The sequence below is a fragment of the Pseudophryne corroboree genome, chromosome 8 (genome assembly GCF_028390025.1).
Source record: "Pseudophryne corroboree isolate aPseCor3 chromosome 8, aPseCor3.hap2, whole genome shotgun sequence".
Lineage (NCBI taxonomy): Eukaryota > Metazoa > Chordata > Amphibia > Anura > Myobatrachidae > Pseudophryne > Pseudophryne corroboree.
The window spans coordinates 80,206,469-80,222,263 of NC_086451.1; the positions used below are offsets into that span (position 1 = coordinate 80,206,469).

The 15,795-nt window shown below is 44.2% G+C and overlaps 1 protein-coding gene across 9 annotated transcripts in view; it reads left to right on the forward strand.

Annotated features, from left to right (window-relative positions):
- RALGDS (ral guanine nucleotide dissociation stimulator) overlaps positions 1–15,037 on the forward strand; it is a 270,581-nt gene extending 255,544 nt beyond the window's left edge. For 7 of the 9 annotated variants that reach the window (XM_063936742.1, XM_063936743.1, XM_063936744.1 and 4 more), the window contains exons 7-18: positions 1,135–1,350; positions 1,460–1,563; positions 1,673–1,757; positions 3,377–3,454; positions 3,704–3,790; positions 4,229–4,261; positions 5,577–5,698; positions 6,224–6,319; positions 6,628–6,892; positions 9,604–9,849; positions 10,803–10,917; positions 11,248–15,037. In XM_063936742.1, the coding sequence (XP_063792812.1) occupies positions 1,135–1,350; positions 1,460–1,563; positions 1,673–1,757; positions 3,377–3,454; positions 3,704–3,790; positions 4,229–4,261; positions 5,577–5,698; positions 6,224–6,319; positions 6,628–6,892; positions 9,604–9,849; positions 10,803–10,917; positions 11,248–11,423 (1,623 nt within the window). In that variant the 3' untranslated portion in view covers positions 11,424–15,037. The remainder of the gene's footprint in view (positions 1–1,134; positions 1,351–1,459; positions 1,564–1,672; positions 1,758–3,376; positions 3,455–3,703; positions 3,791–4,228; positions 4,262–5,576; positions 5,699–6,223; positions 6,320–6,627; positions 6,893–9,603; positions 9,850–10,802; positions 10,918–11,247) is intronic. The other 2 variants (XM_063936738.1, XM_063936745.1) reach the window with 1 other exon arrangement.
- The last annotated feature ends 758 nt before the right edge of the window (positions 15,038–15,795 follow it).

A 15,795-nucleotide genomic window follows, 5' to 3' on the forward strand; every position in this document is an offset into this window, starting at 1 on the left:
CAAACGCTATTATAGTGTAGTGTCCTCTTCACACTCTAGAATAGCTTCTACAGATTATTAAATTGGTTCAGCTCACAAAATGGCTGCCTCCAGTCTGTGCACAACCTTTGCCCTTTTGTTTGTGTTCCTCTGGATGACACTAAGGGTTGTTTACAAATGGCAGAATGTGCAGACCCTATGTGGTTCTGGTGTGTATTTGCGCTTGTGAACCAAGGTAAATCTTAAGGTGCCACATATTGCCTGAGCTTTGCGGCTGCGCCCACGTAGTTGGGCCTGTGGAAAATGCACGTGGCTGAAACTAAGAGAGGACCACATCACTTGTTTTTCTCTTAAAGCATTGCTCCATTTAGCCTCTGTTATGCCTTCATTTAGTCGTCCCAGTGAGGGGACCTTGTATTACATGTGGCATGTTTGTGTTTGATTGGATTCAGAAGAGCACCTGTGGATTCCATTTCAAGGGAAGGTGCAAAATGGGTCACTTCAGAGGTATAGGGAAGAGGGGCCCCCCCTGGTCCATGTGACTTCTCTCACCAGATAGTGTATCCCCACACTGACCACTGACTGACCTGCAAATCCATGCTTGTCATACATTACAGCGGCTGTTTAGTGGAAAAGTTGGTGCTTGATGTCACGGAAAAACATTTTGCTTTGGTAGCACTTTCATAAAGTGCAGTCTTTAAAAATCCCTTTCCCCCCCCATTGAGCCTTTCTATACCAGTCTCATAAAGAGTTGATTCCACAACTTATTTTTTGTATTCCACATTTAAGTTTTCTCTGCTTATGCAATCTGCAAGGAGTGATGTGTTGACAATTTAAGTTGGAAGCATTTCCCATACATAGTGGAGATGGACAGTGTCTCGTCTATCCATTCAATAGGAGGTAGTGACATCACTTAGGTATATTGGTGCAGACCACAAAATATCCACGGTGTAGAATTTCCGAACCGCTTCAGGCTGTATCGTCAACATTACAGTATTATATTTGTTTAATAGCTTCTACATTTTTCTTACCGCTTGTGAGGAAAGTTGGGCATTTTAAATTATTGAATACATTTTTTTTTTCATGATGATTTCCCTTTTAAGCAGCTATGGTTCTGGGCCTTTCCTAACACTCTCGTGTCATCTTCTGTCCTAGGATCTCTTTAAGAAAGTGGTGCCGTATCACTGCCTGGGATGTATCTGGTCCCAAAGGGATAAGAAGGGCAAAGAACACCTGGCACCGACGATACGAGCCACCGTCTCCCAGTTCAACAGCGTCACCAACTGCGTCATATCCACGTGCCTAAGCGACCGGTCACTGAAGCCCCAGCAGAGGGCGAAGGTGGTGGAGCGCTGGATAGACGTGGCCAGGGTATGTTTCACAGGTGGCCCTTCACCTTCTTTCGCCAACTCTATATGGGAAATGTCTGCTCTGGGGCCATTAAACTGTCTTGTGAACCAGACTCTCTCTCTGTCTGTAGGAATGTCGCATTCTCAAGAACTTCTCGTCCCTCCGTGCCATTCTGTCAGCTCTTCAGTGCAACGTCATCCACAGGCTGAAGAAAACATGGGATGAGGTATCCAGGTGAGGCTACATATCTGATCTGGCCTAACACTATTCATGTGTGTGTAATCGTTTGCATTACACTATTGATGCTCTGCACAGTAGGGTAACCTATTCTTATTTGTTTTAGGGAGAGCTTTCGGATATTCATGGAACTGTCTGAAATCTTTTCAGATGAGAACAACCACTCGTTAAGCCGCGAGCTGTTAATTAAGGTGGGTGTTTATAAAAGTAGCCATGTAGGGCCTCATTACTAGTGGGGCACAGTTTGCATACATACACTTACTCTGACTGGGAATGTTCCGTGCTGGTGATATGTTGGTGTTGTGTTACCGGCGGCCGGGATCCCCGGCGGTCAGCATCCCGATGCCAGGATCCTGGCTGCAGAATGCCGGGGGGGGGTCGAGCGCAACAAAGCACCATGTAGGTTTCACTTCGCTCGCCACGCTGCGGGCTCGGTGGCAGCTGCGCTCACCACAGGTTCTATTCCCACTCTATGGGTGTCGTGGACACCCATGAGTGGGGATAGTCCCTGTTAGTAGGCATGCCGACTGTCTGGATTTCGAGCGAGCAGGATGTAGGGGTCGGTATTGTGACCGTAGGTCTCCTGACCGCCGGTCACATAACTACATCCCGGGGATACAGTATCTACAAACTGTACCATGTATGCTGTCCTTATCAAGTCTCCGTACAAGTAGCTGGTGACCCGGTCGCAGAACTTGGTAGTGAGTTTTGACACCAGGTATATTAGAAAAACCGTTGAACTTTCCATAAAATCTGCACAATGCACGTGATTGTTTTCCTATCGGCACCATCTTTAAATGGACGCACGTGTGGGAGAATAGTTGTTGTTGCCCCTGTGTTTAAAGAGCTGTCTACTATCTTATTTCGTTGGACGTTCATTTATGTTTTTATGTCCCACCCCACTAATCTCCTTCCTTCATACATAGCTGTGCTGTATACCCCTGATACGGTCTGCCTGAGTACGTGCCAGTAATTTCCACAAGCTGTTCTTGTGTTACTGCCCTTCTGAGTGAGGGAACCCCTAGTACACACCCTTCTGCAAACACCAGCCCAAGTGCACGTTGTGTGTCAGACTGGGTGTGCCAGTGCATGTCAGTGATACGCTGCATGTAGGAGTATGAGGGAATCCCTCTCTTATCTCTTCTTTCCAGTCAGAGCCCAGTACAGATGACTAGGACGCTTCTTATCCACTTCCAGACCAGGTTTTTAATACCTACTTATTGGAGACGATAGACTTTTAGACTGTGCCATTAAAACGCGACACTGCCCTGGCCTTTTTATAAATGTCTTTTCATGCATAAGCTGCCAAATGTCAGACTCTTGTCGTGTGGGCACACGGGATTCTACCAATCAGCTCTCACATTCCCAGAATTCTCCTCTACTACCGTTCGACACCTCAGAGGCAGCTGCCTGCAACATATAAAATGCACCTTTTTGTCAGTGTCATGCAGCTGGGGCTATGTAGTAAACGGTTTTCTATTTCTGGTTGGTATTGGCCACAAGAATTCCAAATATCATTGCCAAGCTCCTCTAACCACAAGACAATTGCTCACACATAGTTTAGATTGCATTGGGGGTTATGGAATTCTGTCAGATGAAATGTGTGTGGGAGGAGGTGGCTTATTTGTTGTTCAGGGGCTGAAGGCAACCAGAGGCTCTGGGCTGCCCATCTGTTAGTGATCGGCAAGCTCTGCAGACCAGGAGTTTATACAAGCTCTGCAGACCAGGAGTTTATACCACACCCCTCCGCCTCAAGTTCTTTTGCCATTAACTCCTCATTAATGCTCCTCTCCTTTCTTTTACTTTTCAGGAGGGCACTTCCAAATTTGCTACCCTTGATATTAACCCTAAGAGGGCCCAGAAGCGACAACAACAGCAGAGAGAGATGGTAGGTGATCATGGTTGCCAACACTTGAAAATATTCTGTATTGGAGACTTTGTAAAACATTAACAGATGGCCAGCATTGTTTCACTGACACGTTATTTATGTATTAATCCAAATTAATAAAGTTACTGATCGAAACCACATGTGATATGTTGAGTTTACTATAGAAATGAAAGGCCTTTGTCCGTAATGCTTGCACCCTCTAGTGTTGAGTTGGGGTAGTGCTAAGATTTATGTTTTTTTTGTTTGCAGGGAGTGATGCAGGGAACTATTCCTTACCTGGGCACTTTTCTCACTGACCTGGTGATGCTGGACACCGCAATGAAGGATTATTTAGATGTAGGTATAATTTTCTGCTTTTTAACTGCCGTGTGGTTAAAGTTATTGAAAACCTGCTGATTACTGTACCATAACTTACAGTAAAATCTCCTGGTACCTGCAAAAAAAAACAAAAAAAAAACGTTAGTGACTCAGAAACACACTATCGCTGCCATTTAACAAATCTTTTGTGGAGAACGGACTCTGTACATAGTTTATTCCCTACTGGTAGGCAGTATATAGAAAGACACAATTATTCTCATCTGTTCTGATAAAGGGCAGCAGCAGTTTATTCCTGACTTTTCAACTGCGGATTTCAAACATCTTGTTTCGAGTATTAAAAGCTATAGGAGTAAATTGTGATGCACATCATAATCCTATTAATTAGGCACGGGTAATGTTAAGTAGGGTTACCCTTTAGTGGCTTTTTAATGTGTTCTTTGTTTTTTGTATGTACAGGGAGGACTCATCAACTTTGAGAAGAGAAGGAAGGTGAGTGTGTACTATCTGCTGCACATATGCAGTTCTTAAGGGGGGTACTGACTGGGGAGATGTGTGCTGAGCGATCTTAACACAGACCGCTCAGCACACATCTCTCCCCCCCACCCCCGCTCAGCACAGCGCGACGTGCTAACTGAGGGGGGGGCAACGACGGGGGGCCGCTCACTACACACAGCGATGAAGTGAGCGACCCGCTAGATTGAACCTGCATGCAGGCTCAATCTAGCACCGGCGATAGCGCTGGGGGGCATTAGATTTTAAACACGGATCTCTCCGTGTGTACCCCCTTTAGTGTTCATCTGAATTCTAACCCCCTTGGAGTATAAAGGATTAGGGCTGGGCAGTGAGGCATTTGCCTTCGGCATCGAGATTTAGAGTGGATCATGTACCCAAAATGATTATAAGATTATAATTTCCATAGTGCTTTAACTGTATTTTATAAAAAAATAATAATAATGTAATATTACTTGCGGGAATTTACTGGCGTATGAAAAGTTTATCGGTAGGGGTCTCAAAATGTTTTCGGTCTTTGGTACCCTATTTAATTATCTGTTATCCATGGAGATATTTAATTACACATTACAAGTTACCATTTTTTCATACACCTGTCCCAATAATTAAATGTCTTTATTTAGATCTCTTAATTTGATGGGACGTTATAGTGGAATTTTTACTGTTAAATGTAAAGCCCTCCAGGAAGTATAACATACACCACACAGATGATTAGTAAAATTTTGTATGAGTCTATATACATCTGATCTTGGTCAGTGTTACGTATATAAATCTAGATCACAGGTTCTCAAACTCTGGGGCAGATGTATTAACCTGGAGAAGACATAAGGAAGTGATAAACCAGTGATAAATGCAAGGTGATAACGCACCAGCCAATCAGCTCCAATATGTAAATTTACCGTTATGAGCTGGTTGGCTGGTGCATTATCACCTTGCACTTATCACCGCTTTATCACTTCTTTATGCCTTCTCCAGGCTTAATACATCTGCCCCTCTGTCCTCAGGACCCCCAACAGTTCATGCTTTCCAGGTCTCCTCACGGAATTGCAAGTGAAATAATCAGCCCCACCTGTGGATCTTTTAAAATGTATCAGTGAGTAATGAATACACCTGTGCACCTGCTGGGTGATCTGTAAAACATGAGCTGTGTTGGGGTCCTGAGGACCGAGTTTGAGAATCACTGATCTAGATAGGTTCACCTGTTATCTCAGACCCACTATCTCCTATATTATGTAGCTCCAAGTAGACAGTCTTATGTTAATGTATGTATGTCTATATTATTGTGCCTCTATAGGAGTTTGAAGTTATCGCCCAAATCAAGCTGCTTCAGTCTGCCTGCAACAACTACAGTTTTATACCAGAAGATTCATTTGTTGAATGGTTCCACAGCGTGGAGCGGCTAAGCGAGGCGGAGAGGTGAGTCTCTGTCCCCCTGCTCTGTGAGCTGTGTAACAACAGATGATGTGTAGCATTTGTGTTTGCATGTGGAACATTATATTTGCATGGGTCACATGAGCAAATTTTGTCAGATTGACCAATCATTGTACATCTAGTAACCCTGTAGACATGGCGAATTTGCCATAAAATCCGACTGGACTGACGTGTTTACATGAGGCAAGGGCCTAATCCCTGAAGTCCTTGAGGTTCTTATCTCCTGTCTTCTGACACAAGTCTTCTGCATTCTGCATTCCATCCTAAAATCAGTGTAGAAACATGGCTGATAGGAATTATTCTCCCTCTCCTGTCACAGTTTCAGTCATTTTGGTACAGCACATTGTAAGTGGCAGGGAGGAGTGAAGGTCACCATAGAATAGACCACAGTGGACCATGCTTGACCGGCCTTATATAATGGTCATATTGTAGAAGCAGTCTGTTCTACCATAGTCTGGTATGCAGTCATAAAAGGGTATATTTTTATCTATATGGTTTCCTTGCATGCAGCTACAGCCTGTCCTGTGAGATCGAACCTTTGTCTGAATCTGCAAGCAACACTTTGAAAGCCAAGAAAAATACAGGAATCATCAAGAGATGGAGCGAGTGAGTATTATTATTATCACCCTTTTATATGGTGCCTCAAGAGGTCCACCACAACTTACAAAGTCCAGTAGCCCCAAACCTCCGTGGCACATCTAGAGATCATTTTCCTATTTTCACATTTTACTGGGGAAGAAACACAACCTAAGGTTTATAGTTTTGGATCTATCATTCAGTTTGCAGACCAAGATCTCCAGTACCAAGTTTAAGCCTGTGGCAACACTACTCACTATTCACACATCCAGCCGACATTTTGTAATACACCTGGAACATTGATTGACCTGTTGTCTGGTTGTTGTTTGTCTCACCAGTCGTCAACCTCCAAGCTCGGAGCCCTGCCCCAGCGTTAGTTCCCACTCTAAGTCCTTCGACCAGCTAAAGTGCAGCCCCCACCTCTGCGGAGGCGACACGGCCGACTCAGTCAGCGTCACGTCAGCCGGTTCCAGCAGTTCCGATGTGGAGGAGATCAACATCAGCTTCGTGCCTGAGTCACCGGACTGCCTGGAGAAGAAGGTACGGGAGGATCATCCCCAAGCCACGCCGACACAGGCCGCAGAACGCTGTGCTCCTGAGGGGGTCAGTCCCTACTCTCTCTGCTTTGCTGTGTGGGGAAAGGATTAGATAAGATTGTTTTGTATCATTCAGCGTAAGCGGGGAAACATCACCCTTTAATAATATTGGCAGCATCGCGGGAGTGGTGACTGCAACATGAAAACTTGCAGCCATACGCACAATAAGTATTACACCAACAGCCAGAGAAGCCTGTGGTTACAAAAGATTATTCTGTGCCAAGTGTGCTCGTGCACAAATTGGCAGACAACACCGAATTTTAGACATCGTGCAAGAAACTGGGCATTTGCCGTCCCTTCTGTATTTTACCTCAAGCATTATAAATATTTTGGACCTGATATTACTGATGATTTTTTTTTATTGCAGAACACGTAAAAAAATGTAAACCCGTAGATTAGAATATTTGTGTATTACATTTGTGTGTTTGTATAAAGATGGGATATTATGTATCCCATATATGACCATTTAATTATTATTTATTTATATGGCACCACAAGGGTTCCGCAGAACCTAACAAAGTACATAAACAAATGAGCAAAACAAGAAAACAGCGACTTACAGTACAAGATAATGTAGGACAAGTACAAGGTATATAAACATTTCTGCATCAGGAGACCGGACACTGAAATAATCATCAGGGTGGCAGAAACTGAGGGTTAGGTGCCGGTGTAGGGAGTAGTAAAAAGCCTGAGAGAGAGAAAAGCCATGAGGGGAAAGGGCACCGCTCGTAAGAGCTTACATTATGAAGAGAAGGGGCAGACAGATGGGTGACACAGATGGGAAGGCAGTGAGCTATGTAGCAGAGGGTTAGGATGAGAGATGGGGTAGAAGTGGGCATGTAGCAGAGGGTTAGGATGAGCCTATGGGGTGGAAGTGAGCATGTAGCAGAGGGTTAGGATGAGAGATGGGGTGGAAGTGAGCATGTAGCAGAGGGTTGGGATGAGCTATGGGGTGGAAGTGAGCATGTAGCAGAGGGTTAGGATGAGCTATTGGGTGGAAGTGAGCATGTAGCAGAGGGTTAGGATGAGAGACGGGGTGGAAGTGAGCATGTAGCAGAGGGTTAGGTTAGGATGAGAGATGGGGTGGAAGTGAGCATGTAGCAGAGGGTTGGGATGAGAGATGGGGTGGAAGTGAGCATGTAGCAGAGGGTTGGGATTAGAGATGGGGTGGAAGTGAGCATGTAGCAGAGGGTTTTCGATGAGAGATGGGGTGGAAGTGAGCATGTAGCAGAGGGTTAGGATGAGAGATGGGGTGGAAATGGGCATGTAGCAGAGGGTTAGGATGAGAGATGGGGTGGAAGTGAGCATGTAGCAGAGGGTTAGGATGAGCTATGGGGTGGAAGTGAGCATGTAGCAGAGGGTTTCGATGAGAGAGACGGGGTGGAAGTGAGCATGTAGCAGAGGGTTTCGATGAGACACAGGGTGGAAGTGAGCATGTAGCAGAGGGTTTCGATGAGAGACAGGGTGGAAGTGAGCATGTAGCAGAGGGTTAGGATGAGAGATGGGGTAGAAATGAGCATGCAGCAGAGGGTTAGGATGAGAGATGGGGTGTAAGTGAGCATGTAGCAGAGGGTTAGGATGAGAGATGGGGTGGAAGTGGGCATGTAGCAGGGTTAGGATGAGAGATGGGGTGGAAGTGAGCATGTAGCAGAGGGTTAGGATGAGAGATGGGGTGGAAGTGAGCATGTAGCAGAGGGTTAGGATGAGAGATGGGGTGGAAGTGAGCATGTAGCAGAGGGTTTTCGATGAGAGATGGGGTGGAAGTGAGCATGTAGCAGAGGGTTAGGATGACAGATGGGGTGGAAGTGAGCATGTAGCAGAGGGTTAGGATGACAGATGGGGTGGAAGTGAGCATGTAGCAGAGGGTTAGGATGAGAGATGGGGTGGAAGTGAGCATGTAGCAGAGGGTTAGGATGAGATGGGGTGGAAGTGAGCATGTAGCAGAGGGTTAGGATGAGAGATGGGGTGGAAGTGAGCATGTAGCAGAGGGTTAGGATGAGAGATGGCTGGGTTTGATGAAGAAGTGGGTCTTGAGAACCCATTTAAAGTTTTTTAGAGAGGTGAACATTCTGGGTGCACCACAGCCAAAATCTTGGAGGCAGAAATGGGAGGAAGTAATGAGATGGCAGGAGAGAGGTGGCATGAATTTGTGGAGTGAAGAGGGCTGGTGGAGTGTAAAGGGAGGTAAGGTCAGATCAGATATGTAAATGGGAGCGGAATGGCTGAGAGCTTTGTGAGTGATTTGGAAGGGGAACGGGGGCCAGTATAGGGCTCGTAAGAGTGGTGAAGTGGACATAGTACGCTTGGAAAGGTAGATGAGCTGGGCAGCAGCATTGAGGAAAAATTGGAGTGGTCAGAGGCAGTAGCTAGGGAGGCCATGTATTAGGAGATTACAGTAGTCCAGTGTGGAGATGACCAGTGAGTGGATGAGGGTCTTGGTAGCATCTAGGGTGTGAAAGGATCTGATCCTGGAAATATTTTTGAGATGAAAACGACAGGACTGTAAGAGGTTATGTGACAAAATAAAGCATTAGGCTATAGGAAATCCTAATATTTCTAATAAATGATATCAGTACTAACTCTATATACAGATATTATTTGCAGAATTGCTTACCTATATTAGCATTGCTAGTGTGTTATGAATGAGTCTGATCATCACCAGTGTAGCGAATGTCCGTATGACAAATACGGTATATGACGTTATCTTTGTGTCCCTAGTTTTGGGAATCAACATCTCTCTCCTCTCTGGACACGTCTGGCATCGGGTCAGGTTCGAGCAGCGCCTCTTCCTCCTCCGTATCGTCCACTCCTGTCTCGGCTTCGCGGACGCACAAACGCTCAGTCTCTGGGATCTCCTGTTACTCTTCCTTGTCTCTTCCCCTCTACAACCAGCAAATAGACGACTGCTGCATCATCCGGGTCAGCCTAGATGTGGACAACGGAAACATGTATAAGAGTATTCTGGTGAGAGACCAATTTGCAATCTCCGCTGTATTTCTGTGACTAGTGTCTAATTTGCTGTAGGTGAATAGTCCCTTATTTAAGGCCCAAATACCTAATTTTTAGTTTCTGCCTATGCCAAGAGGCTATCGTTCCTTCTACCTCCACAACATGTAACCCCTGGAGTAACCATCATCTTTATATGGATTGCTTTTGTGCCCTGATTTTAGAAGTGCGCATGTATCTCTTCTACTTTTTCCTCATTATTGGGAAATGTATAGCGCCTTCTAGTGGAGACGTTGAGCATAGCAACCAATCAGATTCTAGCTATCATTTTATAGAATGTACTAGATAAATGTTAGGTAGAATCTGAATGGTTGCTATGCTGGTCCTCTTTAAAAGGTTTGTTACATTTCCTCCCATTTCAGTTATAACCGTATCGGTCATGATAATGGAAGAAGAAATAGCGGGCCTTATTCAGGTTGCACCAGTTTAAGCGGATGGGCACGCATGCGCAGGACCCATGCTGCGCATGCGCCCGCAGTTAATGCGGGCGGACCGCATTAACTGCGAACGCCTCTGCCTGATTGACAGGCAGAGGGGGGCGGCGACCGAACATTTTCGGGGCAGCGTCGGGGAAACTGGGGCATGTCGGCAGTGTTTTCGGGGGGGTCTGCCTGTCGTCATACGCAGCTGCTCCGATCGAAAAAATGGTGGCGGTACTAGTTTCTGCGACCACACTCTAATTGCGTTGCGACTGCAATTAAACTGTGATCGCAGTGGGTGGTTCGCAAGCTGGGCTGCCCTGCGATGGGCGGCCCCCACCATTTAATTGCAAGGATTGCCGATTCTGCTAAAGAGCAGAATCTGCAGTCCTTACTGAATTAGACCCAGTGTTTCCAACATGCCAGCTAGTCCCCACCCCACACACCCAGATGTCCCTCCAGACATTTTATCACGCTTTCTTTTATCTGCAGGTAACGAGTCAGGACAAAACGCCCATCGTTATCCGCAAAGCAATGGCCAAACACAACCTGGACGGAGAGCGGGCTGAAGACTACGAGCTCGTCCAGATCATATCCGAGGAGAGAGGTAATGGAATGTCTGCAATGCCCCTCTATAGCAAGACCTGTTAAGTGTGTTTAGTAATGGACAGGAATGTAAAGAGGAAACATTTTCTATAATGTACAGTAAGTGACCGGTTTGTCTACTTCCCAGTCGCGGTGGATGACATGACTAGTTTCAGAAGGCAGCCAAGCACAGTGGAGTCTTTTTTTTATTTTTTATTTTATAGAATAAACCAATAGTCACAGTAATGCAGTCTGTTCAGTTGAAGAGGAACCAGAGACCCGTGTACGTCACACACTGCAGCAAATGTTTATATACATTAAATATATAATCTGTATACTTTTCCCTCCGCAGAACTAAAGATCCCGGATAATGCCAACGTTTTCTATGCCATGAACTCGGGAGCCAATTATGACTTTGTACTGAAAAGGCGTGGCTTTTCCAAAGGAGTGAAAATAAAGCATGGATCTAGCTCTACGTTACCGCGCATGAAGCAGAAGGGACTGAAGATAGCGAAAGGCATCTTCTAACACCCTGGCCTAGCTCACAGTATCCCAGCCAGGACAGTGGAGGGGACTCAAAGGATAACATGTCTCCTCATGTCACAGGAGATGGGAAATGTTTACCGTGGTGCATGGGCCTCACATCTCCCTTCCATGCTCTGCAACCTTCACTTTTCTGGTTCTCCAAAACTGTGAGGAAGGTGAGAGAGACTGGCCAACGTGAGACAAGTTCAGATGTCGCCCCAACCTGTTCCCAAACGCCATCAGGACCCAGAATCCGCCTCCACACCTTAGGTGCCTTCAAGAGAAGGGGTTTGAATAGAGGGGTCTCTATAAGAAGACTGTGAAGAACAATGGCGACCAGTTTGTGCCATGCCAAGAGATCCAGTATTAAATAGGATGTGGACAAAATGGAGTTGCCCAGTTGGGTTGTGTGTTGACGCATTCAGAACTGAATAATCTGCGTCTCTGATGAGAACCAGTGCAGATTTGTAAGGCTGTGAAAGGCATACACGCCCGCCACTAGCTATCTTTCCCCTTAAAGGGATGTTAATGTAAATACTCAGACTCCCAGTGGATACCATTATTCAGTGGGTTTTCTACAAAAGAAAAAAAAAGCACTTTGTGAAAAAAACAAACAAAAACATTTTTACCCGTAAACCAGGTTCCCGTAATGGGACCTCTTCACCATGTTAACTAAGCCAGGCTTTGTTTGCTAGATTAAAAAACAAGAAATTGGTGTTAGCAGTGGGATATTACACAGTGATCTAGTTTCCTGCCCCCCCTACACCAATCCAGCATTTCAAACCACACCAAAGATCCAACAGCAGAAAGATCTACACAGGAAAACCATATGCCGCTCAGTTATTCTATCTCAGAGCCACAAAATTAGACCAGTGAGGACAGACTAAATTGGTCAAGCAGTTGTACCCGCCCCCTGCTGGCTTTTACAGGGTCAAATAAATTGCATTGTAAATCTGCAATCATTTTCTTCTGTAAATATTCACCAACATATTCAGTCCTTCCTGATAAAACATATATATATATATATATATATATATATATATATATATATATATATATATATAATATAATATAATAAACATTTGGGGCCAAAGTAACATTTAAACCCTTTTCCCTTTTTTTTTTTTTTCTTTTTTGTTGTCCTACATGGCAGCGGCTGTGAAGTTGGTCAGACCTGTGGAAGGGTTTTTTTTTATTATTATTATTATTATTATTTTTTTGGTTTTGTAAAACTGATTTTTTTTTCATACAAATATTTATTGGTTGTAAATAGATGCTAGAACTATATTACATTTATTACACTGTCATTATTGACATATTTGTTTAATGCTTTGATGCCTTTTTAGTTGATGTAAATATTGTGTAAAGACAGAGACCACCGCCTCCTTTCGCTTCCTCATTAACCTTTAACCTCTTATTGACACTTTAATCTATTTGTTGACAGAGTGCGGCAAAATAACTGAAATACATTTCAAGCAGTTAATAAAATTGAAGGCGGTTTTTTTTTTTTTTTTTTGGATTGGGGGGGTGGGGTAGTGGAGAGTTTTGATGGGTTTTGCAAACCAGGTTATGGCTGGTGCTGATTGTGTCATTTCAGCAGTGATGTTGTTAGGCTTGTTCTTAAAAAAAAAAAAAAAATGGTCGTCAAAAAGATAAATTGTTTACAAAAGATGCTTATGGCTTTCATTTGCATACACACACACAGAAAAAGATCTTTATTGCTGTACAATGCAAGTGCTTTGTGTTTGCTAGCAAATGAGCCCTCTGATTACAAATCTTCCTGTCAGACTGGTTCCTGTGTATACATTCCGCCATGACCTAAGTGCTATTTGTATTTGCGCGTCCGGGTCATATTTCCACATTTAAGTGCAGTATTCAGGGTTTTCTGGAACAAAAAGCCTCATACGTGAGGTAACTGGCACCCAAAGTCCGTTTGCTCATGGTTTAGCACTGGAGAGTCCTATATGAAGTTTTGTGGTGAGAATTTCAAGTAACTGCTTGTTTTCTTGTACAGTAACTGCCTCTTTAACAAAAACCGTTGCCAAGACAAGGAGAGGAGCTCATATATACAGTATGAGATGCTATTAGACTCCATTACCTTACTGAACCTTAAAGCCATCAGTGGAGTTCTATGGCTTCTGTGTGCTTGCTGATGCTGGAGTTATGAACCCCTTGTCCCGGTAGCAGCGTTGAGTGATGAAATGGCCGTAGACAACCATTGTACTGAAGACTATGCTGTTTTGTTTTACGGAGTTTTGCAGTCCTAAATAAATAGCCTGTCTTTGCAAAGTTGTTGGGTTTTATAAACCTCCCTATTCTGCATCCTAGGAAGCAGAGAGATGAAGCGAAACTTTTTTTATATATAGACCGTATGTCTATAGTCTAAATATATGATAGTGTGATTGATGCCAATATCTCGTCAGTCCTAACTAACCCTGCTTGGAAACTATTACATCAATTCGTCATCACCGTAGACACTAATGTTCCAAACAGTCTGTCATTTTATTAGGAACTGCAGACATCATTGATAGTGCTTAGTAGATTGACAGCCCTAGAGTCGGTCTTGTGACCTGCCTTTGCCTAGTACATGCTATTCCACCATTTTGAAGTTACCTAACTAGCTTGCTGATACGGAAATGACAACAAAATTGATCCTCAGGTGCATTTTTGGTTAATATCCCTCTTCTCCCCGGAATGCACCACATTTAACTTATTCCTCTGAAAATGTTTGCCTCCCCCCCCCCCCACACACACACACACTCACACACACACTCAAAATGACCTTGTCTATAATAAATTGTGCATTTTAAAACTGCAACTCCCAGAATGCAATGCTCTCTGTAACTTCCTGCGCCTTAATGCTTAATCTTTTGGAATCTCCGACAGACTTCTCAGTGATATGGGCTGAGGTAAATCCCTTTCTGTATGTGAACAGGAATGAGGGTGCGCTATATCGTTTACACAGAATGAAATACAAAATACTTTCTGCCATAATATGGAGATTATCTCCTTTCTCACAAGTGCCAATAAGTTCAGCAGAGGGGTTAGTAGTACAACCCTAGGACTTGTCCTAGCCTGTGCATTCTGGGATTTGTAGTTTATGATTTTACTGTGTAAACTTCCATCAAGGTGATTTTTTTTTCTTTTCTTTTTACTGGTTTGCCAGGTGCAATGATTTCAGCTATGTGCCCTATTGCAGAAATTTTACAATTTTAAGAAACTGCTTATAGGAGTTTGCAGTGTAAGCATTCAATCTGGGCTTGCTTACTTACTCTCCCTAGTGGTACAAGTCGGTAATGCATGACAAAAGTAATCAAATGCTCCTACAGCCAGTAACAAGAGAATATGGCTGTACAAACACTAGTATCTGAAGCGACACAACTCATCTCTGACTCTCCTTCATTTTTTCTTTTAAGTGCAATCTTCTTTTGGCCTGTGTGTGTGCGTGATTGTGTGTCTGTGCGACTGCACCAGTAAGGTGCATATGTTTACACTTGTTACCCTGTCTCTGTATGTCATGTATTTTGTAACGGATTAATGAAGGAGACTGTTCAAAAGTGCTCTGTGTACACAAGCAATGTAAACTAGTCTTTGCAATAAATTTCAACACTCCAAAACTGATATTATGGTCTCTTCTGTTATATAATATGTCTGTGGCTTACATGGGGATGCAGTCAATGTACCGGCTATCAGGATCCCGGCGTTCAGGAGACCAATGCCGGAATCCTGACAACTGGTGAAATACTGACACCCGGAATCCCGACTTACTCTGGGTATTCCCACTCTGTCGGTGAGTCCACACCACCAACTGAGTGGAAATAGAACCTGTGGTGAGCAAAGCAAGCCACCAGGCCCAATTTGTGGCAAGCCCGTGAGGGGACTCGCTGCCGGGATTCTGGCAGACAGCATGCCACTGTCGGTATAGTGACAGCCGGCAGACGGGATATCACATGTATTCCCTTACACATCGTTATCGTTTGTCTGTTCTTAGATGAATAGAGCCACAATGATTGGATTAAAGAAATTGTGGTTTGTTAAAAAATAATAAACATTCAAACTTTCACCTCCTAGTCCACAAAATGGCTGCTTCTAGTCTGAGTGAACACACATTGTGCAGAAGTTGCTCTAGCTCCCAGTGCAATATGGCACCCCAATGATGTCACAAGCTCTCAGTACACAAAATGGTTGCTTCCAGTCTGAGTTTACTCGCATTGTACACAATCATTGCAGTAGCTCACAGTACAAAAAGGCTGCTTAGTGTGTGTGCACAAGCATTGTACCAAAGGTATGTCACTAGCTCCTAGTACACAAAATGCTTGTTTCCAGTGTGTGTGCACAAGCACTGTACCCCAATGATGTCACAAGCTTCCAGTAC